The following is a 25051-nucleotide window of genomic DNA, read 5'->3' on the forward strand; positions in this document are numbered from 1 at the left end:
GTAGAAAGGTGTGGAGTCTGGCAAATCTGGGTCACTCCCTTCCGCTGTCTCAGACTGAGCAGCCGGTGCGACAGGGGGCTGACTAGAAAGGAGGGCCCACTAGTTCTAGGAAAGTTTTTTTACACACACCCTGCCCTTTCCAACACTCACTGGATATGGACTTCTCAGAGTTACAGGTCAGTTTTATCTGCTTGCCTCCTCTCAAATACTGAATAAAACGCATTCAAGAAGACCTTTCTCTTTGGAAGCAGCGGTGATTCTTCACTCGGGCTGAAATAATTTGGGTCCCTACCCAAGATATTTCAGTATCACTGGGTGGTGGACGAGAACAAGTTGGTTCAGTGATGATCAGAGCAATTCTTTGCTCTTTGAAAAACAGATCAGGGCTGCCTATTGTAATTTTTTTTTTTTAAAGATTTTATTTATTTATTTGACAGAGAGAGAGACAGCGAGAGAGGGAACACAAGCAGGGGGAGTGGGAGAGGGAGAAGCAGGCTTCCCGCCGAGCAGGGAGCCCGATGCGGGGCTCGATCCCAGGACCCTGGGATGATGACCTGAGCCGAAGGCAGCCACTAACGACTGAGCCACCCAGGCGCCCCCCCCCCCTTTTTTTAAGAACAGGTGTGCTATAAGCTAAGGCGCATAGTTAAAGATAGTCTATTTTTGTCACCAAAAACATACTACAGCAGCTCTTTGGGCTTAAAATAAACTGAGAAAATGCGTGACACCAGTTCAAAACAATTTCTCAAAGTTCCAGTTGCTATTTCAGTGTCTCCATGCCTTTTTTGTCCCCTAGTCAACAAGACTCTAAAGCCAGAAACAAACAGCACCAGGCCGTTCTTAGGGGGTAGTGTGAGGAAATGGATTTTTTTAGATAATAATCACAGTCCTTTGTCCGAAATGAACAAATTAACTAGATTGATTGAGTGGTCCAAATGTGTGCCTGGCTATTGAATACTACCATCGTTCTTGCAGGCTGGACTCTCAAAACCCACTGGAAATGGAAGTCAGAAGAGCGGATTCAAAAATCTCCACTCCTCCATTTAGTAACTACACTAATGTGGGCAGTGGCAACAGGACAATGCTGGGTACCGGACCTGGCACGCAGTAAGTACGCGGTACATTGAGGGAAGTACAAGACCCTTCCCATGGTATTCGCAGCCCTCACTCTCTGCAGTAGCCCCTCTAGGTTTCTTTCAAGTTTTTTTTCCCCCAGCTCCAAGTTCCCTACTGTTTTCTCAAGAGCTCTCCCCACGAAACCTCCATCTTCACTGCCTTTGTCCTCCTCACCCTGTAAGTCTCAGTTCAGATACTGTTTCCCTGAGGAACTTTCCCACCTATCCGGGCTAAAGTTAAAACCCCCTGCTCTACAATACTTTAGTACCCTGCACCTCTCCTCTGGTAGTATCCAAATGCATGACAGCACATGTTTAAAATCCATCATCCCCTCGACGGTAAACTAGACGAACACAACCACCACACACACAGTACTCAGCACAAAGCCAGGTGCACAGGTGCTCACTAAACGCATGTGCATTGAATGTTTCTTTCCAAAAATGAATGGATGAGCATATGCTTTTGGAGCAAAAGTACTTCTTTTAAAAGATAACAATTCTTTCAGGAATCAGAAAATCCAAGGTCAAGTAGGCACCCCCCGCCCCATTTTTAAGACCACGGTATTTATTTGGCTTTACAGCTCATTGAGTAGGACTAGCCTTTTCCGAAGCACACACTGAGAGTCTTTCCTGAGCAGGTTACAAAGAGCTCATATTTCATACCATTCAGCTTGTCTGTCAAAATGCAACATCCCTCCCTGGGGAGCTAGCAGTCCAATTCCCCAGCTGGTTTTTATTCACACTAGAAACTTTAACTCCGTTCTAGGCCTCACAAAATGAGAGCTGTGTCCACACAAAGCCACAACAACCAGCCGATTCACTGAATCCAATGAAATAAGCCAATTCACTGGGGGGGGCGGGGGGGAGACACAAACTGTCAAACTGGTTACTTGGTGCCTTATAGACCAAACAATGCGTGATTGAATTGGTTTGCTTTTCAATAGGTTGTCTTGTCATGTGGTAGCTACAGTGAGTGAAAGATTTTCTTTATCATTCTGTTTTGTCTTTTTTTTTTTTAAACACAAAGATAAGAGCACATCAGATAGAAGGGTGAATAGCCAATAATGTCTTCTCTTTAAATCCGTGGTCAAACACACTAAATTCAGCAACTCGAGCTTACCCAAAAGGCACATTTTGTGAAGCAAGATTCCCCAGCCTGTTTTTTTGGTTTTAAAATAAGACCCTGCCGGTCCTGATCTCATCTTTGCAAACGCATGGTACTGAGAGACAGAGACCATGTGCAACACCAACTCTTTACAGACAAAGCATCTATTCATGGGTCCCACTGAAGTGCAATCGTAGATTTTCAATTTCATTCAGCTGAGTGCGGAAGGCTCCCACTATGAGGGTGGGTTGCTAAATGGTTCAGCTGGGAAAAGGACCCAGAATGACAGTCAGCTTTACAGTCTGCACTTTCATTAACAGAAATGAAAGCGATTCCCTCACACTCCAACTCCAATTTTACAGTAAAGAGCTAATCTAGCAAATCTGCCAAGGGAGCCGGGCAATTTCTCTTTCTCCACATCACATTGGTACCCAGAGCATAGCTTTTTGTTGTTGTTGTTAGGGCTGTTGCTAGGGTAAGTGCTGAGAAAGCAGCTAAGGAACACACAGGGTTAAAACTTACACAAAAGGGAGGGACAATGTTGGCCCCCCAAGCCCTCAGCTAGACCAGACGAGCACTCTCCTCTCCTTGAATACAACATGCACAATTTTACCTTCAGGCCTTTTCTTACCTCCGAGGCTTCAGTACTACTCACTACTCACTCTTCGAGGTCTCGTTAAATAATAACACTGCAATCCCTAACCCCTGTCCAGGATGCAGCCTCCTCAGGGTCTCACGTGCATGACCTCACTCCATTTCTCACAACCATATGAGGAAGGTGCCACTGTGTTCTCCCTTTTTGCCCAAGGGATATGGAGAGGTGAATCACGTGCCCCCAGTCCCAGTGAGGGAGCGGAGGAGTTGGGATTGGACTTTAGCCCCTCCCCGCCCCTTGCCCCTTCCCAGAACCCAAACTGCTAATCACTCCACACACTGTGCTCCTTAACGGCCCCCAGCCTGGGATTTCCATTCTGCCCCAACACAGTGCCCCCTGGGCAGACCACCTATTTTCAGTAGTTGTGTAGGTCTTGCTGCCTCAACTGGGAGCTCCGGTCTGGGCAAGAAGGATCTGTGCCATTTCCCCAGTGGTGTCTGGCATGGAGAAGGCACTAAGTGTGTTTTCCATTACCAATTGGCTCCCCCCTCACTTCAAATAAATATTGTATTGCTTTGTCATGCCAATAAAAATCAAAGGCCAAATCCCCCACGTAGGGGTTGGCTTGGCATTCTCTGCCCCATGGTATCTTGCTTTTCCAGTAAAACCAGTGTCAGTCTGCTTTCTTAAGGCAGCAATTTTAATAGGAGGTTTGCCCCAACGGGGAAGAGAATAAAGGCTTTACTTATCTCTGCATTAGGATGACAAAGCAGCTACACTCATTTCAAAGCACCATTTTCCAAGGCAGGAAAAGACAATTTCACCTTTTACTCACACTTTCCAAAGGATACTCCTGAACTGACTTCTGGCACGCTATTGCTCTTGGGCCAGAAGTATCATTTTTATTTGACTTGAAGAGGTGTGGCCCACATAACAGACGGGAAGTCGAGCACTTCTTGCATGCTGACCCAGCAACCCAGTGTAAGGAAGTTCTAGGTTAGGAAGTGGCTCTTCAAAAACATGGACACCAGCTGTTTTCTGCGGAGCCTACCGTGTGTGCTCTTTAAAGGGAATGTGTCTTAAAAGCATTATCTTCAACAAGCATTAAAAATGTAGCTAGAAGCCAGAAAATTAGTTATAATTCAGTGTGCTATTATGCCACCTTCCTAATTCCCAGGTGTGCAAACACCCCCACAAATTAAGACTGTCAGCATTTAAAAAAGCTACTCCGGTAATAGTCTTCATCAGGAGTGGAGGAGGAAGAGAAGAAAGTCAAAACGTTAAAAATGTTTGGATTCCGGTATCGTTAAATAGGAAAGCTTTAAGGAAGTACTAGGGGGCAGGTGAGGCTACTTTCTGACTTCCTAAATAAGAACGGTTTTCCATGGGTCTGCCCCCTACTAACCCTTGCAGAACAAAATACTGAAGGTAGATGAAGGAATCCAAGTGGAAAAACAAGGGGAAATCAAATGCCTATGATATCTACTAATGTTCAATTCAGAAGGGGAGGGGAACAAAACACACAATACCGCCCTGCCCTTTCTGAAACTACACAGGTAAGGAAACTCTGAAAGCTCCAGCCAATGGTGATCGGGGAGCACTGTATATGCTATCAGGGAACATAGAGTGAATACATTCTCCTTCTGAGGGCCATGGCATCGTGTTCCTCCATCTCCGAGGGCCCTCTTAACCAGTAAGAGCTGCAGAACTAGCCTCCAGGTGATCTTTTACAACAGAATTGTCAACTCTTAAAACAGCCTGGACTCCAGATCCTTCTGATTTGGTATGTCTTGTAATAACACAAGCTTTTGGCAAGCTTTCTTCCAAAGTTCCCTGAAATGTTTTCAGACAAGTCACTTTGTTCTCTGCTGTTTCATGGTCGGGAGAGGAGGAAAAGCTTTCAATGCAGAGAAATCATTCTGTGTATCCCAAGGCTGGTTGTGGGCTAGCATGTAACACAGTCCTGTTGTCAGGTCTCACCAAGATGTCTTTCTCTGAAAAACAGAGTATTTCCCTCTACTCTAAAAAGGGGGGGAAAAAGAAAAAGTTGGGAAATAACTGTCCTGTCTCAAAGCCTAAGCCCAAGGGGACAGGGCGCTCTACTCTGTACACTGCAATTCTACACGAGATAAAGAGGCTTTCTCTGCTGCTGCATTTGGGACTGCTTCCCCTACATCTGATGGCAGGTTTGACACTCATAATATGTGCGGTTTACTTTCTGCTTGTCCCGCTTTGGTCCCTAAATCAAATCTGAAGCCCTGACTGACAGCAGCAGCATCTCACTTAAAATAATGCAGCTGGAGGGCACTCCAATTTTACAAATATGGGACAGGTTTATTATTGTGTGTGTGTGGGGGGACAGGTTTATAACTCGCAGTGACAAGGTTCTTAATTTTCATTTACATACCTAAGACCCTTCATTGACTTGTACGCAAATAAAATAATCATCCAATTTTTCCTCATCTAAAATGCAGCAACCTGGGGCACCTGGATGGCTCAGTCAGTTAAGTGTCTGCCTTTGACTCAGGTCATGATCTCAGGATCCTGGGATCGAGCCCCGCATCGCATCGGGCTCCCTGCTCAGCGGGGAGTCTACTTCTCCCTCTCCCTCTGCCCCTAGCCCCAACCCCAAGCTTGTGCTCTCTCTCTCAAATAAATAAAATCTTTTTTTTTTTTTTTTTTTTTTTAAAGATTTTTTATTTATTTGACAGAGAGAGACACAGCGAGAGAGGGAATACAAGCAGGGGGAGTGGAAGAGGGGGAAGCAGGCCTTCCGCCGAGCAGGGAGCCCGATGCGGGGCTCGATCCCAGGACCCTGGGATCATGACCTGAGCCGAAGGCAGACGCTTAACGACTGAGCCACCCAGGCGCCCCTCAAATAAATAAAATCTTAACAGAAAATAAAATGCAGCAACTTTATGGGTCAGTGAGGGAAAGGAGGAGCTTTTACGAGTCATATGGGTGAAATGTTTGTTTAGCAGTCAGAGACTGAAACGTGCAATTTAATTTCTGGTGTTTACGTATAGGAAAAGCAAGCATATCGTCACTGGCTTGGCTACTTGTCAGGATACCGACAAGTTCTACATGGTCTGCTCATTTTGGTAATTACCTAACTATTGTTTTGGACAAAGACAACTCAAACTGAAGCTGTCTAAGGTCCTTACTACTTGCGAGCTGCAGGTAGTAGCAATCTGAGACACTGCTTACTTTATGCTAAGTCAGAGAGTAAATACACACACAGATCAATTTCTTTTTTTACCAGAATAAGCTGTCCTTGAAAATCACCATCATCATCATCAATCAGCTCTCACTGAGACACTGTGTGAGCAACTACTGTGACTCATTCCTAAACTGGTATCTTACCTTAGTGTTCCTCCTTAGGCTGCGAAGAATATTCCTCCTCCTTGGATCTTCATCTGTTTCATAGGGAATGACGGCATTGTCCCCTTTATAACCTTGAGATGCCTGATCCTCCTCTTTTTTCCGGATGGGCCCCAGCTCATCATCGCTCCCCACACTGAAGCTGGTTCGGTAACTGGCAAACCTCCCTAGCCGGCTGCATCTCGTCCTGTACAGCACTGGCTTGCTCACGATGGAGACCTTGCGGCCTCGCTCCAGAGAGCTGGTGTCCATTTCACTGTCAGAGCCATTGCCACTGCCGTTGGACTGGGCTTTGTTGATATTCCGAATGGTGATGATTTTGCCTTGGGTGCTGTCATGGGGCACTGAGTATATGTTTTCTTCTTCATTCCTTGGCTTGACCACAGCATCCATGGGTTCAGCATAATCAGAAGGATCAAACCCATCCGGAGGTAGCCAGGTGCTAGAAGACACAGACTTCCTCTGTCCATCTCTATGGCCTTGGTCTAAATAAGACAGATCCCCCTTTGTAATATCAAAATGGACAGGAGGCTTTGGTTTGACTGGTGGAGGTACTTTGTTGTTCAGTTTACTTTCAAAATTACTCATGATGAAAGACAGCCCGTCATTTCCCTCCAGTTCCATAGAGAGCTTAGAATGGTCTTTGGACAGAGAGGGCAGTGACGTGTCTTCTCGAAACAAGCTGTAAGAAGGGGGCTCAATATCCTCTTCTGAATCCTGCAGGTTTGAGTTGCAGAGCGGAGAGCCCGCTCGGGGGGAGTTAAACACCTCTTCCGTGGTGCTACAGGCCTCGGCAGCATTATCGTACATATGAGTAGCCTCGATTATGTTCTTTTTATCCACCACATCTTTAAAAAATGGGTGGAAGATCTCAAGTTTATGCTGGGGTTGGCTACAGGGGATGCTTGTGAACCTTCCGTCAATTTCTTGAGCAATCTCCTCCCCCTCACTCAGCTGCTCCCGACTTAAGTCATTGTCCAGGACATCTATAGCGCCGTCAGTGAGTGCAACCAGCTGAATGGGGATAATATCCTGCACTTCACAAAGAAAGGCACGTAACATAGCCAAGGAGGCCTTACGTTTGGCTGAATAAAAAACAATGTACCCATGGACCAACCGGCTTTTTCTGATGCTAAATGAGGAATGGTACGAAAGAATAGACAGTTCAATGCGCTTCTTGTGGAGTCCGATTGGTAGTTCAAGTAAAACAGAGTTGTTGCTTCCACAATGGGAAGACTTACAGGTTTGGGACTGAAGGACAGCAAAGAGTATGTCATCTGCACTGAAAGGATCTCCACACATCAGACACATGACAATTCGCAGGTCAACATCAGCCAGATCTTTGATGCTAGCCGTAGAACTGACCAGGTTTAAGTTACGCTTGGAGTCCAGGAGTCCTTTCAAAACTTGACTGATTTGCTTTTCATTAATGTTGCGTCCATAACCGATGCCAGCAGAAGCAGGGTCGAGAAAGACACACTGCAGTTTGCTGGCAATCTGCTGACCTTGTTGTATTAAGCTATGCAGGGTCTCTCCACTGGTATCTCCTCTCTTGTTAACCAAGATTAACGTCAGGGGGAGATGGACTAAATGATTATCTCGCCTGCCAAGTGTGGACTCTCTACTCTTCTCTATACTCTCCACCACATAGGATAGAGATTCCTTTGAATTGTAAAGGCAGAGACAGCCATGGGGCTGAAATGTTGGCGTTTGAAAAGAGTTCACAGGAAGCCTAACATTCCCTTCTATTGGCCTCAGGGAAAGCTCATACATTTTACCATCTATCACATACTTGTCATCATTTGTACAAAGAGCTCGAATCTCATTGGCCAACTCACGTGCAAGGCCATCTTTGCCCAAGATAACCAAGTTGATCCTATCAATGTTGGGGTCAGAGAGTGAATTTTTCTGATTCCGGTCAGATGGCCGGATAAACCGAGAACTAATCAAGTGCTCAATCTTAGCATCCACACAAGCTGGGCAGCTAGGGCATGTTTCCTTGGTTGGGTGATACACAAAATGAATGTGCTTCAGGATAAGGGCATCGCGCTCTGCTTGGAGCTTCTGTAATGCCTTAAATCGCTGTTCCTCCCCCAGAACATCCTGAATGACACCCATCTTCTCCTTGCTGGGCTTAGCATCCAGCTCCAGCTCATAAAACAATTCTGAATATTCCAAAAGCAGCTCCTGAAACTCTTCCTTTGCTTTGTCTATAATTTGCTTTTGGTGTTTGCCGTAAATATCCATGTATACAGATTCTTCCAGCCACTGGTAGAAATCTTCATTCATAATAAAACTACGGGCCTCTTCCCAAGGCTTTCCAGGAGTTATGAAGGGAGAGGTCTCCAGGTTTTCCTTAAATGCCCTTCTCATCTCAGCTCTTTTCCTCTCATTCCGCAGCTTCTCTAAGTGGGCCTCGTACAGCTGCTCGGCAGGGACAGTATCCATCAAGTCAAAGGGAATCCGTTCATTCTCCATGTTGTCAATGTGGCTGGTGGCATCCCACGGTGTCTCTTCAAGCACGACAAACCACTTCAGGAATTCTGGCTTGGTCTCCAAGAGCTTTTTGGTTTTTATGCAGCTTAGGTGGTCTATTTCATCTAGATTGGGTATAAGAGCTTCAAAAGCCAACGGAAGGGCTGCCAGGTACAGCTTTCTCCTGCGCTCAATGTGCTCGTGCTTGAGGCGGTGGATGTGCTGGAGAAACAGCTTCTTGGCTTTCTGAGTCCCTTCCAGGTAGACATAGTCCTGGTACTCAGGAGAGGCCTGCATCTTTCGGCTGACACTCAGCCAGTTCTCGTTATGGTTCTTCACAATACGACTCACCAGCCACTCATACTTGTCTTTTGCCGTAGCTATCTGCTGACTCTGCTGCTTGAGAGCCTCAAAATAAGGAATGATTTTCGTCTTTCCCCGACTTTTATCAATGAGTTGCACTAAGGTGCTGAAAGCCAAGTCCACGTTTACATTGGATCTTGCTGAGGTCTCCACAACCTGGAGGTTCTTTTTGCTTAAGGCAAAAGTATGTGCATCTCTAATGTACCGCTCAACACCCTCATCACACTTAGTCAGGACGACCACTATGGGCTTTTTTGTTTTTGCAAGCTGATTGTAGAGATTGGACACAAACTTGAGCTGGTCATCAAAGTTCCTATTCATGCCCCTGCTAACGTCAATACCAAGAAGAAAACCATCAATCAGCAGCTTTCCATCTGGCATTTGTTTCTGCTCAAAGTCCTGCTCCAGCCCCAGCTGGTCAGTGCAAAAGTACATGAGTTTTTCAGCTGATGCGAGCTTGGTTGCAGCAGCTCTCTTAATATAGGGCTGCAGGGCCGTGCTTCGATGAGGTTGAAAAGTCTGATCATCGATGAACTCAGTCTGTTCCACAATGTGCATCTTACATTCCACACAATCCTCCAGGGAACGGCTAACTTCTCCCCAGTAGAGAAAGTGGTCATTATTGACCACTCGCCCACCAAAGTCACTGGTGCTGAGGACAGAGGTATGGTCCAAGTGAAATTCATCAGCACTCGGGCGCACGAAGCGATTGCAGAGACAAGACTTCCCAATGCCACACTGGCCCTTCTCCTTCTCGGTCCCAGACAATCCCACCACACTGATGTTGTAGGTGGGAATGCGGACATCTTGCTTTCTTGCCATCATCATCGTCGACACATCCTGCCACAATCAGCCACTTCCAAGATCAGATTAGTGTTTTCCAGTGGACCTGATGGCTTCCCCACATTATCAGTGGGGGCCGGCTGCCCATGCAGCAAGACTGTCAGGTCCCATAGTGTTTGTATACCAGTATGAGGTCAGTTTTCACCACTTTCTCATCGCCAAATAGTAAACATTTCTTCCTAGATGGGGGAGAGAAAAAGAAAACCCATCAGCATTGTAATTTTGGAACCCAATTTTAATCACTGAACTATAGCAAAAACCAATTTTCTTATTCAACAAATACTTAAACATCAAATGTGCCAGGCCTTATGCTGAGAGAAGATAAAAGAGTACGACTGACATCTATGTGCCCTCTGGAGGTACAATACATCTAACGGAGGAAGACATATATGCAAGTGGTGTGCTGAGTGCTAAAATAAGGGTTTGAGGGCTCCTCAGACAAGTGGCTCATTCCAGGGCTAGAGCAGAGTTGGTACAAAATGAGCCTGGAACATACTGTTACGCAGGAAAGGTAAGAAGTGCTAGAAAAAATGATAGGGCACCTCCCAAAGACATAGGAGCCAGCTAGAAGGGCTCCCACTGGACAAATGTGGCACAAATTGAGCAGCAAAATAATTAAATACAGTAATGAATTATAACCCACTGCACAAAACAGGAACTTGAGTTCATACTACTGGATCAGAAAAGAATCATCACTCGATATTAGTCTAGGGGGTGGATTTTGATGAGAGTCAAGATATTTGCACAGAATTGAGGTGTCTCCTGATATGCTACTTATTAGTTGCCAAAGGGAAGAGGAACAAAAAAACCACTAATTATACAAGTGAGAAACTGGGTTAACATTGTGAGTAATGAAACTTATCACCACTAAAGAGGAACGGAAGGATACTGTGGTCCTCCACATACGGTACCCCCAAGAGGATACATTACTATGCAGTATAATGGCCTAAAATTGCATTACCTCAACCTGATCACAAGGAAACATCAGATAAACCAAAAATGAGCAAGATTCTATTATGGGGGTGGGGTGGGGAAGTAGTGCACACCCTGTACTTTTCAAAAAATTATCATGGTCATAACAAAGAATGGCTGTGTAAACATTCCAGATCAAAAGAACCTAAAGAGACATCGTTAAGTAAATGCAATTATCTGACCCTAAAATGAATTCTGCACCAGAATGGGAAATACAGGACATTACTAACAATTAACAACACTGGACTATGAACAGAGTATTAGATAAAAGTATTTTATTAATGTAAATTTAGGAAGTTGATAACTACCATGTGAGTGAATAGCCCTACTCTTATGAAATACACACTGAAGTAATGGGGGGGGGCCACAATGTATGTGACTGATCCAGAAAAAAACATGTATATATATTGAGAGAAAGAACGCAAATGAGGTAAAAAGTTAACAATAGGTAAACCTGGACAAGATCCTCCTTTGTGCTATTTTAATTTTTGCAACTTTCTATAAATTTGTGATTATTTCCAAATCAAAAGCTTTTCTAAAAAAGGTGTGAGTATGGAGTAGTTTCCTTGACAAGAACATAAGCTCTGTGAAGACAAAGCCCACTCCTTCCTTCTTTTCTTCTGTATCTTCAGCCTATGACACAGTGCTTGACACAAATATTAATTGAAGGAATGAGTATCTATGAGAGCATATTAAAGAGTCCCCAAATCCAGCCTTTTGATTGAGGAAAGCCTTTATGGAGGAAGTTCCATCTTAGGAGAAACCTGAAGTAGGGGAAGGAAACATGGAGACTCCTCTCTGCAGAAGAAAGCATGGTCCTTCAAGTGTGTGGGGGCGGGGGAGTGGGTGAGATGTGTTGGCAAGTACGCAGAGATCAGATTAAGCCACTTTCAAAGAGTTTGGATTCTTTCCCAAAGGCCAGGGGAACCACAGAATATGGCTGAAAAGTGGCGCCTTAAAAGACCTAAGGTTTGGGGCGCCTGGGTGGCTCAGTCAGTTAAGTGTCTGCCTTTCACTCAGGTCATGATCCCAGAGTCCTGGGATCGATCCCTGAGTTGGGCTTCCTGCTTGGTGGGGAGTCTGCTTCTCCCTCTCCCTCTACCCCTCCCCCGCTCGTTCTCTCTCTCTCTCTCTCTCTTTCTCTCTCTTGCTCGCTATCTCAAATAAATAAATAAAATTAAAAAAAAATAAAGGACCTAAAGTTTAAAGGGCTGAAGTAATGAAATGTTATGATAATGTCTTACAATGTCTTCAGCAACTTCTTGGTTGACACAAGTAAAATCTGCAGGCTTTGGCTGTCTCTCCATACGTGGTCTTCTGGCAACTACTGTTTATATTGCACTGCCAAGTACTCACACATGCCAATATGACCATGCGATTGCCGATCCTGTAGCCAAATGAACAGTCTCCTGAGATAACTGAGAATTCAAAATAAAGAACAATTTTCTTTTGAATCTCAGTCATGCCTGGTAGGAACTCAGCATTTCCACAACCTTAATATGTTTTTGTGAGGCCTGTCTCCTAAGAAACGCCAAAGGAAGTCAGACCCTCACACATTATTCTAAGACGACGGGGAGACGAATGGAAGAAGAAAGTTGTCCCCTATGATGATAACCTCAAAAGGTCACAGACCTTTCCCAAACATCCATATCTTCCTTTGATGACCCAGAAAGCCAAACCCTCTATGGAAACAAAATGTGGCTAGATGTGGTATGTAAAAATTGTTTGACCATTTTTGAGAGAGAGAACGAGAGACAGAGAGCATGAGAGGGAGGAGGGTCAGAGGGAGAAGCAGACTCCCTGCTGAGCAGGGAGCCCGATGTGGGACTCGATCCCGGGACTCCAGGATTGTGACCTGAGCCGAAGGCAGTCGCTTAACCAACTGAGCCACCCAGGCGCCCCTGTTTGACCATTTTCAAAAGAGAAATCTCAATGATTATAATGGTGTGCTCCTAAAGAAGCCAAGTTCCGGACTTCAACAGGGAACAAGCAGGCATCTGTGGGAAAGAAAAAAACAAACCTTCCCCAACCTCCACTTCCCTAGGTGATTGCTTACTTAGGTAAAATTGTAAGATGCTTACACACATCCTTTGAAATACCCAAATAGCAAAGATTTGTACAAAATCAAAGTGTTTTTGCACATTACTTGTAGTACACATACACAGTTTTGTTTCAGCCCCTGAGAAGACTCAGGTTTAACAGAGCCTCAGATAGGAATGTTGATGGAAGTTAAAGTCAAGAGTGCTCCCACAACAGAGCCCTTCTCTATCAATTCCCCAACCCAGGGTTTGGCAGGACTCAAGGCCACCTACTTGACCAATCTTGAAATACAGCTTGGTGACACGGGTCCCACTTCCAGTGACTGCTGCACGCAGCTGGCAGACTGTCCCACCTCTTCTCTATAAAGTGGGCCGAATAATCTATTTCTTCACAGAAATCTCAGGAAAACAAAACACCAACCTGCTCTTCAAAATCACGAAATAAAGATAGCAGCTCAACTCTGAACTAAGCTAAAATGTATTCTCCACTCAACCCCTTGTTTCCCCAGTTTTTAAAAGTATTTTTCAAAAGATTTCATTTATTTATTTGCAAGAAAGAGAGAAAGAGCGCACAAGCAGTGGGGAGGGCAGAGGGAGAAGCAGACTCCCCGCTGAGCAGGGAGACTGATGTGGGGCTCAATCCCAGGACCCCAGGCTCATGACCTGAGCCAAAAGCAGACATTTAACTGACTGAGCCACCCAGGTACCCCCCCACTCGGTTTTTTAAATGCACGGTGTTCCGGGTAGCCCATTCAAGTCAAAGTCTCAGCGGTCTAAAGGGTGCTGAAGAGAAGAAAGCAACACTCTCAACTCTCAAGAACGGAGCAACTGATATTTTAAACCCAGAATGCTAACTGACTAAACTAAAAAAGCTACCAAAAAAGAGAATTAGCTGGCATGGAAATGGTTAATTTGGGGACACCTGGTAACTTCCCACTTGTTAGAAACCTAATCGGTTCCCTGGTATAAGTACACTCTTCTTACATGCCTGTCTTTGATGTCTGGATAATGCAGTTTTACTAGTTCCTCAATTGGACTGAATTACACGGTAAACAAAGACTGTTATAAATCTAAAAACGCTGCAAACACTTGATTTAAAGGAAATAACCCTAAGTGCTTGGTCACAAACACGTTCAACTTTTCTAAGAGGTGGATAAAAAAAAAATTAGCTGAGTCACTAAATTTAATGATCTTAAGGCCACAAAGAAAGAGAAAGTAGAAGACAAGGCATGTTCAAGACTTTGTGGTATCTTTAGTGTGGTATCTTTAGTTTAAAACTGACAGGAACCGGTGTTCTTAGTGGGCAACCAAGCTATTTAAACAGCAAAATCTGAATGTCCATTCTGATAATTTGCCAATATGAATCCTTTCAAAACTGAAGAGTTACAGTGGAGGGAGAAAAGGATTCTTTAAACAGTAACTACTTTTATCTTTGAGCTTTACAGAGCTAGTTTTATTAGAAAAACTAAACCCCAACATTTAGTAGTTTTACACCACAAGTGAACTCCTTCAGAAAAGAAAATACTTCAGGAATATTTTCAGTTCTTTGTTACAAATATATGCTGCACTTACTACAACATAATGCCAACAACTGAGAGCTTTTTCAGAACTTGTTACCAGGCTTCCGGAGTTGTTTATTTGACTTGCTTAACCACCATACCAGCTCCCTGAAGAGTGGCTCAACTGGAAGGTAGGAGGGTGTTTTCTTTTTTAACACCTCTACAAAACCCAGGGCAAGAAGTGGCAACATTCCCAAGATAGTACACATTTCATAGGACACAGAAATGCCACTGTGATCCAGCATTACTATGACTGCTAAAGTTCATCTGTCAACAGCTCTATCAGTGTGTCTCACCCTCCCACCCCACCCCCACACTCCCAAGAGGAAATGTTTCTGGTTTCTGGGCTCTGTGATCTGGAATGTCCCGTAAGACACAGATCCACCACTATTACCCATAGCCAAAACTACTGTCTCTACCTCTGAGAATAGCCAACAAATTCTGAAAACGCATTTAGTTTCAAACAACCATGTACAGAATACCGCCAAACTAGCAATACTATAATATTATATAATAATAAAGTAAGGAAATAATTTCATAGGGAGCCGCTGGCAAAAAGGAAGTAAAATACTTTGTTACCATAATTTTCCTTAATCCCAATAGAGGAAGAGAATGGAAATATGCACTGTAACTAACAAAGCAAAGAACATTTTCTAAACCTCCTTAATACCTCATACTTCTCAACACCTTAAATTTCTGAATGAGTTTTCAAAGCTATGAATTACCATCAGCAGCTGGTTAAAATATCTGCATTAGGGCACCTGGGTGGCTCAGTCGTTAAGTGGCTGCCTTCGGCTCAGGTCATGATCCCAGAGTCCTGGGATCGAGTCCCACATCGGGCTCCCTGCTCAGTGGGAAGCCTGCTTCTCCCTCTCCCACTCCCCCTGCTTGTGTTCCCTCTCTTGCTGTCTCTGTCTCTGTCAAATAAATAAATAAAATCTTAAAAAAAAAAATAAAAATAAAAATAAAAATAAAATGTCTGCATTAAGTAAATACATGATAAGACTCCTATCCACAGGAGAGAGGAAGAACAAAAGGAGGGGATCTAACTGGGAAACATTTTCCCTGTAAGACAGACTCCAAAAGGAGAATTTTCTAGAGGAATAGATTTTTCCAAACGAACTAGGAAGGATGGAATGTAAAAGCTCCAGTAAGAAGAAAACACAAATCTACAGTCTACTGAACCACTGAACTTGAACAAGATAGTCTTTCAAAACTACAGTGAGATATCACCTCATACCTGTCAGAATGGCTAAAATCAAAAACACAAGAAAGTGTTGTTGAGGATGTGGAGAAAAAGGAACCCTCGTGCACTGTTGGTACGAATGTAAACTGGTGCAGCCATTGTGGAAAACAGTACTGAGGTTCCTCAAAAAATTAAACACAGAAAACTACCCTATAATCTAGGACTCACACTACTGGATATTTACCCAAAAAATAAAAAAACACTAATTCAAGGGATACATGCACCCCGTGTAAGCATTATTTACAATAGCAAAATTATGGAAACAGTCCAAGTGTCCATCAATAGATGAATGGATAAAGATGTGGTATAGATATACAATGGAATATTATTCAGCTATAAAAAAGAATGAAATCTTGCCATTTGCAACAACATGGATAGAGCTAGAGAGTATAATGCTAAGCAAAATAAGTCAGCCAGAGAAAGACAAATACCATATGATCTCACCCATATGTGGAATTTAAGAAACAAAAGGGCAAAGGAAAAAAAAAAGAGAGAGAGAAACCAAGAACAGTCTTTTAACTAGAAAATGAACTGATGGTTACCAGAGAGGAAGTGGGTGGGGGATAGGGGAAATAGGGGATGGGGATTAAAGAGTACACACTTATAAGGGCACCTGAGTGGCTCAGTCGGTTCAGCATCCAACTCTTTTTTTTTTCTTTTTTTTTTAGATCTTTATTTATTTGAGATAGAGGGACAGAGAGAGAGAGCACTAGCAGGGGGAGGGTCGGCGGGAGAAGGAGAAGCAGGTTCCCTGCCAAGCAGGGAGCCTGACGTGGGGCTCGATCCCAGGACCCCAGGAACACAACCTGAGCCCAAGGCAGACGTTTAACCAACTGAGCCACCCAGACGCCCTGAGCATCCAACTCTTGGTTGTGGCTCAGGTCAGGATATCAGGGTCATGCGATCGAGCCCCACGTTGAGCTCTGCATTCAGCATGGAGTCTGCCTGAGATTCTTTCTCCCTCTCCCTCTGCCTCTCCCACTTGTGCTCTCTCTCTCCCTCTCAAATAAATAAGTAAACCTTAAAAAAAAAAAAAAAAAAAGAGGGGCACCTGGGTGGCTCAGTTGGTTAAGTAGCTGCCTTCAGCTTGGGTCATGATCTCAGGGTCCTGGGATCAAGCCCCACATCGGGCTCCTTGCTCAGCAGGGAGCCTGCTTCTCCCTCTGCCTGCTGCTTCCCCTGCTTGTGCGTGCGTTCTCCCCCACTCTCTGTCAAATAAATAAATAAAATCTTAAAAAAAAAAGTACACACTTATGATGAAATAAAATAAAATTATTTAAAAAAACCTAAGATAGTCTTTAAAAACCCAAATGTTTCCATTTTTATAATAATAAATGTTAGAGTGAATTTTCAGAAGGTTTTTGTTTTTCCTTTAAAAGCTTTACACAAGGGTGCCTGGGTGGCTCAGTTGGTTAAGCATCCGACTCTTCATCTCAGCGTCATGAGTTCAAGCCCCCACTTTGGAAAGAAAGAAAATAAAGAAAAGCTTTAGATAAATCAGAGAAGGAAAGTTGGAAGTGAAGTCCAAGGTCCTTATTCAACCAATTCATTTATCTGTGAAATCCAGATAAACTTACAAAACCTTAAAGTTAGTGATGTACACAAATGATGTGTCAGGGTTATTTAGCTACACATAGAAAATGTAACCTTTATGAACCTGACTGACATAGAGGAAGTCTTCATTTCCTCTGTGATTTCTGTTGGAATGTGAAGCAATGCCCTAAATTCTGCTCATCTCATTACCACGTGAGGAGTGTCTTAAATGACTACATCAAACTCAACAAGCACAACACAACCTCTGATACTGAATACAAGAGAAAGGTAGCCACTTCATGGTCCTAGTGACAGAGCAGCTAAATTCTCTCCTTCTTTCATAATATTTCAGAGGGGCTAACCATTTTTTTTATTACTTTAGTCTCTAATCTTTAGACCTGAGAACTGAACTATCCATCAACTTATTTATAGAGCTAAGACAATGCAAAGAAACAAAGAAGAAACAGAGCACTGTCCTTGCTGATGAGAATCTTATCATTTACCTCAGATAAAATATTTTTATTTAGAAAAAAGAAAAACTAAGCCACAAGACAATCAAGGGCATAGACCATTCCCTGGTTTCCAGAGAAAGGACGAGGAGATCATTCAGGTCTAGTGTGGCTAAGGGAAGGTATCAGAGCAGAAGTGAAATTTGAATTGGTACACAGAAGACTGGCAGGGCTTGGAGACGACCCAGACGTTGTAAAGACGAGAAAGGGTAAGAATAATGGTGACCAAAATGGAAAAGCACTGGAAATGTTCTAGGACAGACTGAATGACTGGAATAATTTTCATGCATGGGAGGTAGAAAACAAGAGGGGCAGCCAGGGCTCAGACTATGAGCAGACTGTATTTTCTTTTTTTTTAAGATTTTATTTATTTATTTGACAGAGACATAGCGAGAGAGGGAACACAAGCAGGGGGAGTGGGAGAGGGAGAAGCAGGCTTCCCTCGGAGCAGGGAGCCCAATGCGGGGCTCGATCCCAGTACCCTGGGATCATGACCTGAGCTGAAGGCAGACGCTTAACAACTGAGCCACCCAGGAGCCCCAGGAGACTGTATTTTCACTTGTGAGAATCTAGTATGACCACTATCTTTGATCCCACCAATGTTACTTACTGTCAGTAACACCACTACTTTTTAACTCCTCATCCAGCAAACTAACACCGGCTAAGGAGTTGATCATCTAACATAAAAGAAAACTCCATTTGAATATGGCAAATTTTATTTCAATTCAGTCCAATGCAAATTCAAATAATAAAATGGGGAAGGGGGCAGAAAAATATAGATTTATAAAGGAAGCAAAGAGCAAATATTTGCCCAGAATAGCACTGGAGGTTGCTCCCACTAGTACAGGCTACACACACCTACTCTTGTTTAATGTAGGAGGGAGGATTTCCTCATAGTCGGGGAATGAATCTTGCTACATCCCCAGGGCTCTGGGTACAGGAAATCTCTGAAATGGGTCATCTGGATCTTTGGAAAGACTGATTTAAGTGTTTAACCATCTGGTCTTGAAACATGTAATCTCATGCAACAGACAGGCTATTCTTAGACACTGGGTATGTATGGGCATTCAGCTCTCACTATACCCTGTGCAAACCCAATGGACAGCACTCTCCAGAAAGTCCAATGAGAAAAATCAAAAGCCAATTTAAAGGACTGATATCTTAGATGTCTGTTTTTAAAATAATCTGGCCTAAAGTTAACTTTTAAAAGAGCAGCTACGGAAGATTCTCCGCCATTCCATTTGTAATTTTTGCAAATGTCTCTTCCTGTTCCTCTCGATTCATTTTCTCCCCAAGCCCTGGTAAAGACACCTCTGAATTCCAGGGTTAAAAAAAAAACAGAACTATGCTGCTACCTTACCATCCTAGCTGGCCCACACTGAGTAAAGCAAGCAGCCCATTTTTCATCCTGACACAGTTCTCATGCTTTGAGGTGTGCAGAACTCTACAAGCAGGTCCCAAAGAAATAAAATTTCTAAGCCAAGTTATTCACAGGATGAAATCAGATTCCCCTGGTGAATGAAGGGGGCTGCTTTCAGCAAAAGCACTTCCTTAAACTTTATCCTCAGCAGGTTTCTACCAGGTAGCTCTGGAGTTCTAATCAAGCTATCTGATCAAAACAACTATAAACAGGGCGCCTGGGTGGCTCAGTTGGTTAAGCAACTGCCTTCGGCTCAGGTCATGATCCTGGAGTCCCGGGATCGAGTCCCGCATCGGGCTCCCTGCTCAGCGGGGAGTCTGCTTCTCCCTCTCCCGCTCCCCCCTCTCATGCTCTCTCTCTCTATCTCATTCTCTCTGTCTCAAATAAATAAATAAAATCTTTAAAAAAAAAAAAAAAAAACAACTATAAACAAAGACAAACCTAAGGCTGAGAAATCTTTCTCACTGATGCAGCAAGATTCCTCTGGGTTACCTATACTAAGAAAACCAACAACGAAAGAGGATTTCTGATAAGCTGTAAAAATAATCCAAGCCAAAGGAAATGCAAAACCAAGGCCAATGCACTCCAATAAGCCTCGGGATCACAGCCTATTTACCATTAATACGGTCTGCGCAGATTCTTACCAAACCAAGAAACAAAAACACAGCCAAGTCTTACCTTTGAATATCCTGGTATTCAAATCAATTTTATACTGTTTTTTTTTTCTTTAAAGATTTATTTATTTATTTGAGAGAGCGAGAATGAGAGAGAGAGAGAGAGAGTACATGAGAGGGGGGAGGGTCAGAGGGAGAAGCAGGCTCCTCGCTGAGCAGGGAGCCCGATGCGGGACTCGATCCCGGGACTCCAGGATCATGACCTGAGCCGAAGGCAGTCGCTTAACCAACTGAGCCACCCAGGCGCCCCTTTATACTGTTTTTGAAATGCTAAAGAAAACCTGTAAAATTACTTCAGCAGTTGCTTCTGAGCACTTACGATCTCTTCAGGTGTTTTGGTTTTTCTTTTAAAACTTCTCAGCAGAAAATTTTTTTAAAACAATGTTCTCCATAAACATTTCTCTGAATATGCAAGAATGGAGGCACTGTCCAGCCACTGTGCCTTGCAAACAGAGGACAGTGCTGAAGAAACAGGCATTTCTGTCAAGGGGAAAATAGGTCAGCTTATTTTCAAGTCCACAGTAAGCCTTACTATTCTGTTCTCCTGATGGCATTCTAAGATGACATGAGGATTTCAGGCCATTATTTCTAATTATTCCTTGTTACTCATTTGCATTATTCTATAAACTGCCAGTCCTAAAATAGGCTACTGTAAGTAATAAAAGTCATGCCACATGCATAAACTTTTTAAAGAAAGAGTGGTTTTATTTTACCTAATAAACCTGTATTGACGATAAGGACAGTGTTCACAAAGAAACAGAAGAAACAAAACCAACTTCTAAATCCAGCAAATATTAATAACGCATAATTTGGATCCACAGATTAAAGAACTTAGGACTCACACTAGCAAAATCAATACTCCCATCCATCTTTTCCACTTTCTGGTCTCCACATTTACTTACACACTTGCCTTATTTCAAATGAAGGTTAAAAAAAAAAAGGTCTGAGAAAGACGAAAAAAGTTGACACAAGAAAGAACAAGAAAGAACATGCAAAAGAGCCTGGAATCAGCTCAATTAATCGTATTTGAAAATCTGCTACACTGAGGTATTTATCCCTGTCTTCTTCTAGAAGAGATGAATATTTGAGTCGATATGTGTAAAACAAACTGGATTTTCTGAATGAAAAGATGTTACATGTAGGCACTTAATAACAAAAAGTTATTAAGGAAAATATTATTTCCTATTCAAATACTAACACCTCAGTATTTGAAAAGCATATTTCAGGTCCCTACTTTGAGGCTACTTAAGGAGATACGGTGGAAAAAGGATACAAGTAGAACTTCTATTTCTTAACTTGGGTTGCTGAGGGTAGTCACTTCATTAATTGTTCATACCGTGCATGCTTTATACACTTTTCTCTACAGTTTTTTAAAAGCACACAAATCATATAAATAAATACGCACAAATCAGAGAAATGAAGAAGCAAGAGTACACCGAAATAGCAAACAGAGCTGGGATTTTAACACGGCCCTCTCTCAGCCGCTCTGAGCAACCACTGCAATACACTCTCCCCCTTCTACACTAGGCCTCTGCCTGGGGCCATGTCAAACAGGTGACTCTAATCCTCACTGTAGCCAGCCAGAGGAAATGCTGAGACGTAGTGCCTAGGGGGCCCGGGATGTAACTGGCAGTTCTTCAGGGCTATGGAGAAGGCTGAACAGGTGACACATCAGACCTTTCAGCCTTAAAACAGAGCAACTCAATTTGATCTGTTTTATATGTTGGGATTCCACATTAAAAAAAAAAAATCTTTTTAAGTTCTATGGCAGTCTAGGGGTTTTATAAAAGCTCAAAAAAACTTCATGACTCTTAAAGCCATTTAATGATCAGGCACTTGGTGGTCTGATTCCCAAGATTTTGCCAAGAGACAAGAGAGTCAAAAAGAGCCTCCTGATCTGTGTCCCCCAAACCCTTTCTTCTCTTCCTCTCATTCAGGAAACTCATCCAGATTAGTGACTACTGAGATCAAGAAAAAAGAAACAACTTAGTGAGAGAGGGAGCCCGGTCCACAACCCAGGTCTCCTGACACCGTCCCACCCCTTTGCCCCCCAGGTCCTGTCTTCCTACTCTATTATGCTGTGCTGGCCAGAGGACATAAGAACGGAGGAAATAGGCATGTACTGCGGGAGAGGCTGGGGGCAAATCTGTTGAGGGCACTGTCACACTAAGGAGAGTCTGGACTTCATCCTGAGGAAGCCCCAGGATTCTGGGCAAGAACGGCATGGTCAGGTCTGGGTTGAAAAGGGGAAATTCTGAGAGCAATCCGTACACACTCACTCTTCCTCCATACTCAGTCTGCTGTTTTACCCCCACCCAGTGGGTAAATGCTTCCCGTGTAAAGGCCATTTCAAACCTGGTCATAATAAGCACTGTGAAAAACAACTGCTCACGATGGAAACGCTGACAGAGTGGTGGTGTAAGATGGCCCTTTGCAAAGCCTTGTCAGGGCCCGGTCTTTGTAATTTAGTGGTGGCTCACAGGAAGCGCCTGAGAGCCAGATTCTTTCTGACTGTGCTCAAGGCCATAATTTCCTTCCCATACTTAAACCGATGACCCTGTGTCTCACTGTCAAGGGAGTTTGCCAAAGGGAAAGGGCAGATAAATAAGCAGCAAAATCCGAAGAAAACTGGCCCATTTGAAAAAAATTCCTAAGATTCTTCTTGGGGATTAACAACAAAAGGACTTCTAGATGAACTGATCTGTTTCTCCAAATGAAAGCCCCTTGAAGGCAGAGCTGGGGAAGCTGGCAGCCAACGCTTTCAGGTGACAGATGCGGAAGCTGAGGAGGAGAAAGGAAGGAAGTCACAGAAGCTGCGGTCAGACCTGTGTGCTACGCAAGGCCTCCCTCCCACCCCCAGCCCCAGCCCAGAGTGGTGTCTACAGACCACCCTCGGCCGTGAGATCAGATTAATCAAGATCCTAAAATCAAACTAGGAAGGAGACAACAAGGAAGAACAGTCAGCTAGTACCATGTATTACAGCTACAATCTCCAGCCCTCCCCATACGCATATTTTCAGGAGCTTCTGCTACATTTTCTATATAGGACCTATCTACCATCCATTACTTCAAGATAAATTTCAAACTATAAAAGTAACATGTCCTATTGGGGAGTCCAAAAATAACTAAGAAAACACTTGTGATCATCTAAGGAATTTAATAAATGGCATTTTCTATAAAATGCTAGCTTCATGATTTTCCCTTAGATAACAGACCAGAATAGTAACTAGCTCCTCCTTATCAACCACCATTCCTTGAAAGTCCTTAGCCAGCAATTTTCATGAAGATCAATGAGTCACCTCTTATCACTACTTTAGCCCTCAGACTTAGAAGGAAAACAGGCCCAGCCTACTCTTCCATGACAGTGGTCCTATGGAGGAAATCACCTTGACCTCATGTATTTGGCTGCTGTTCAGAAAACCATGTCTCTGAGTTAAAATTCTCAAAAATACACTCATGTTAGGTAACAGCATACCTTTCTCAGTTACATATGCACAGAACACCCGCCCTATTTCATCCCAACATAAACCCATGCAGTGTCTCCCTCAATGACCTCACTTCCTACTCCCCAGGTTACATATGGTCCTGGGAACATACTGCAGGTACATTCTTTTGAAACATCGTAAAATCAAAGTACAACAAATAGCTATTCCTGACTTCTAACTCACATTAGAAAGAACAGAATACAGAAGTACCCCACCATCATAAAACCTTATCAGCAGACTGATTTTGACTACCCACCGCATCGACTATGTTAAAATCTTAAATGAAAATTTTTATCACCTGGCTAATGTGACTACTACCGTCTGCAAGAGGAAGAGAAGACCTGGTGATGTATGAACATGATTCAACTCAACTCCTTCACTTCTGTGCACCTCTTCCCAGTTCCTCAGACCACTCACCTGCTCCTGTATCCATCTGTTATTTTGACTTTCTGTTCAGAGAACCCACTGTGTAAAGGGGCTTAATTTTGCTGTCCATACAAGGACAATCCCTCCCTCTGGCAATCAAATCCCCTCAAGAGTGCAGGTGTCAGGGGCGCCTGGGTGGCTCAGTCGTTAAGCGTCTGCCTTTGGCTCAGGTCATGATCCCAGGGTCCTGGGATGGAGCCCCGCATCGGGCTCCCCGCTCCGCAGGAAGCCTGCTTCTCCCTCCCCCACTCCCCCTGCTTGTGTTCCCTCTCTCGCTGTGTCTCTGTCAAATAAATAAAATCTTAAAAAAAAAAAAAAGAATGCAGGTGTCAGCCTGTAAACTTATAGAACTTATTTGCACCAAAGTACCCTATCCAAACCACCAACCCTTCTTTTCAGTCTTCTCCATCAGGAACATTCCAGGTTACATTTGGATGAAGAGATGATACACACTTCCCTGAGCCCTTTGGCCCAGTGCAGAATCGTACACAATAAGGTGGGCGTAGTCTTACTGCTGCCTTTTTTTTTTTTTTTGGAAAGGGGAGGGTTGTTTTGTGTTAACTTGTCAGTCCTTGAATTTATATATTCCTCCACTGTCTCATTTAATATATTGGAGTGGGCCATTTCAAAGACAGCGATTAAAATCTATGTATCATGGGGCGCCTGGGTGGCTCAGTTGGTTAAGCGACTGCCTTCGGCTCAGGTCATGATCCTGGAGTCCCTGGATCGAGTCCCGCATCGGGCTTCCTGCTCGGCAGGGAGTCTGCTTCGTCCTCTGACCCTATCCCCTCTCAGGTGTTCTCTCTCTCTCTCATTCTCTCTCTCTCAAATAAATAAATAAAATCTTTAAAAAAAAAAATCTATGTATCATGGCTTGTCAAATCTTATAATTACATGAGTTCAAAACTTAGGCTACTGACTCCATTTTTCATACTGACTATGTAACAGAAAGCCCAATTCAACCAGTTAAATCATGAGAGGTAAAAGCCTAGTCAGGAGCAATCAAAAGGCACCTGAGCTTGAAAGCTGTACGTCCACATTCCACACTGTTAAGGTTGCAACGAGCAGATGGCATGGATGGAACTGGAATGTGTCCGATACAGCCTTCTCACACCCGTTCTCCATTCCCCCTCCAAACCCCATATTCCTACGGGTGCAAACCTCACTCTATAACCTAATACAGTAAGGCCAGTGTTGTCTGGAGTCACTAAGTTTTATATGTGCTTGCTTCTAATTAAAGACCATTCGATTTTAGGAACTTAATAAAAAGGCCATAAACCTGTATCATTCCAGAAGAATGCCAAGAATGGT

At 43.5% G+C, this 25051-nt stretch overlaps 1 protein-coding gene across 1 annotated transcript in view; it reads right to left on the bottom strand.

Moving 5' to 3' along the window:
* Positions 1 to 25051, bottom strand: part of ARHGAP35 (Rho GTPase activating protein 35) — a 126391-nt gene that overhangs the window by 71255 nt on the left and 30085 nt on the right. Inside the window, exon 2 of the mRNA XM_032388863.1 lies at positions 6179 to 10056. Coding sequence (XP_032244754.1) covers positions 6179 to 9862 — 3684 coding nt within the window. The 5' untranslated portion in view covers positions 9863 to 10056. The remainder of the gene's footprint in view (positions 1 to 6178; positions 10057 to 25051) is intronic.

Source organism: Phoca vitulina, unplaced genomic scaffold, assembly GCF_004348235.1.
Source record: "Phoca vitulina isolate PV1807 unplaced genomic scaffold, GSC_HSeal_1.0 scaffold52, whole genome shotgun sequence".
Taxonomy (NCBI): Eukaryota; Metazoa; Chordata; class Mammalia; order Carnivora; family Phocidae; genus Phoca; species Phoca vitulina.